The sequence below is a fragment of the Eimeria mitis genome, genomic scaffold (assembly GCF_000499745.2).
Source record: "Eimeria mitis Houghton genomic scaffold, Emh_scaff6821, whole genome shotgun sequence".
Lineage (NCBI taxonomy): Eukaryota > Apicomplexa > Conoidasida > Eucoccidiorida > Eimeriidae > Eimeria > Eimeria mitis.
Window position 1 is genome coordinate 1,805 of NW_013574930.1, and position 234 is coordinate 2,038.

Genomic DNA, 234 nt, shown 5'->3' on the forward strand with positions numbered 1-234 from the left:
CTGTTGCTGCTGCTGCTGCTGCTGTTGCTGCTGCTGCTGCCACCGTGCTGCTGCTGCTGTTGCTGTTGCTGTTGCAGCTGTTTGTCAGCTTGTGCTTGCTAAGGGTTTTGTTTTTGGGGGTTTAGGGTTTAGGCTTGGTGAGGGTTTAGGGTGTAGGGTTTATGAGGGTTTATGAGGGTTTAGGGTTTAGGGTTTAGGGTTTGTTGTGTTGCAGCAAGGAATTTTGTTTATAGA

The 234-nt window shown here is 48.7% G+C and overlaps 1 protein-coding gene across 1 annotated transcript in view; it reads left to right on the plus strand.

Annotated features, from left to right (window-relative positions):
* The window catches only part of EMH_0089170 (RAB6 protein, putative), a gene marked incomplete at both ends in the record, with an annotated part of 1,904 nt that extends 1,779 nt beyond the window's left edge, over window positions 1-125 (plus strand). Inside the window, one exon of the mRNA XM_013501396.1 lies at window positions 78-125. Coding sequence (XP_013356850.1) covers window positions 78-125 — 48 coding nt within the window. The remainder of the gene's footprint in view (window positions 1-77) is intronic.
* Window positions 126-234: the final 109 nt, after the last annotated feature.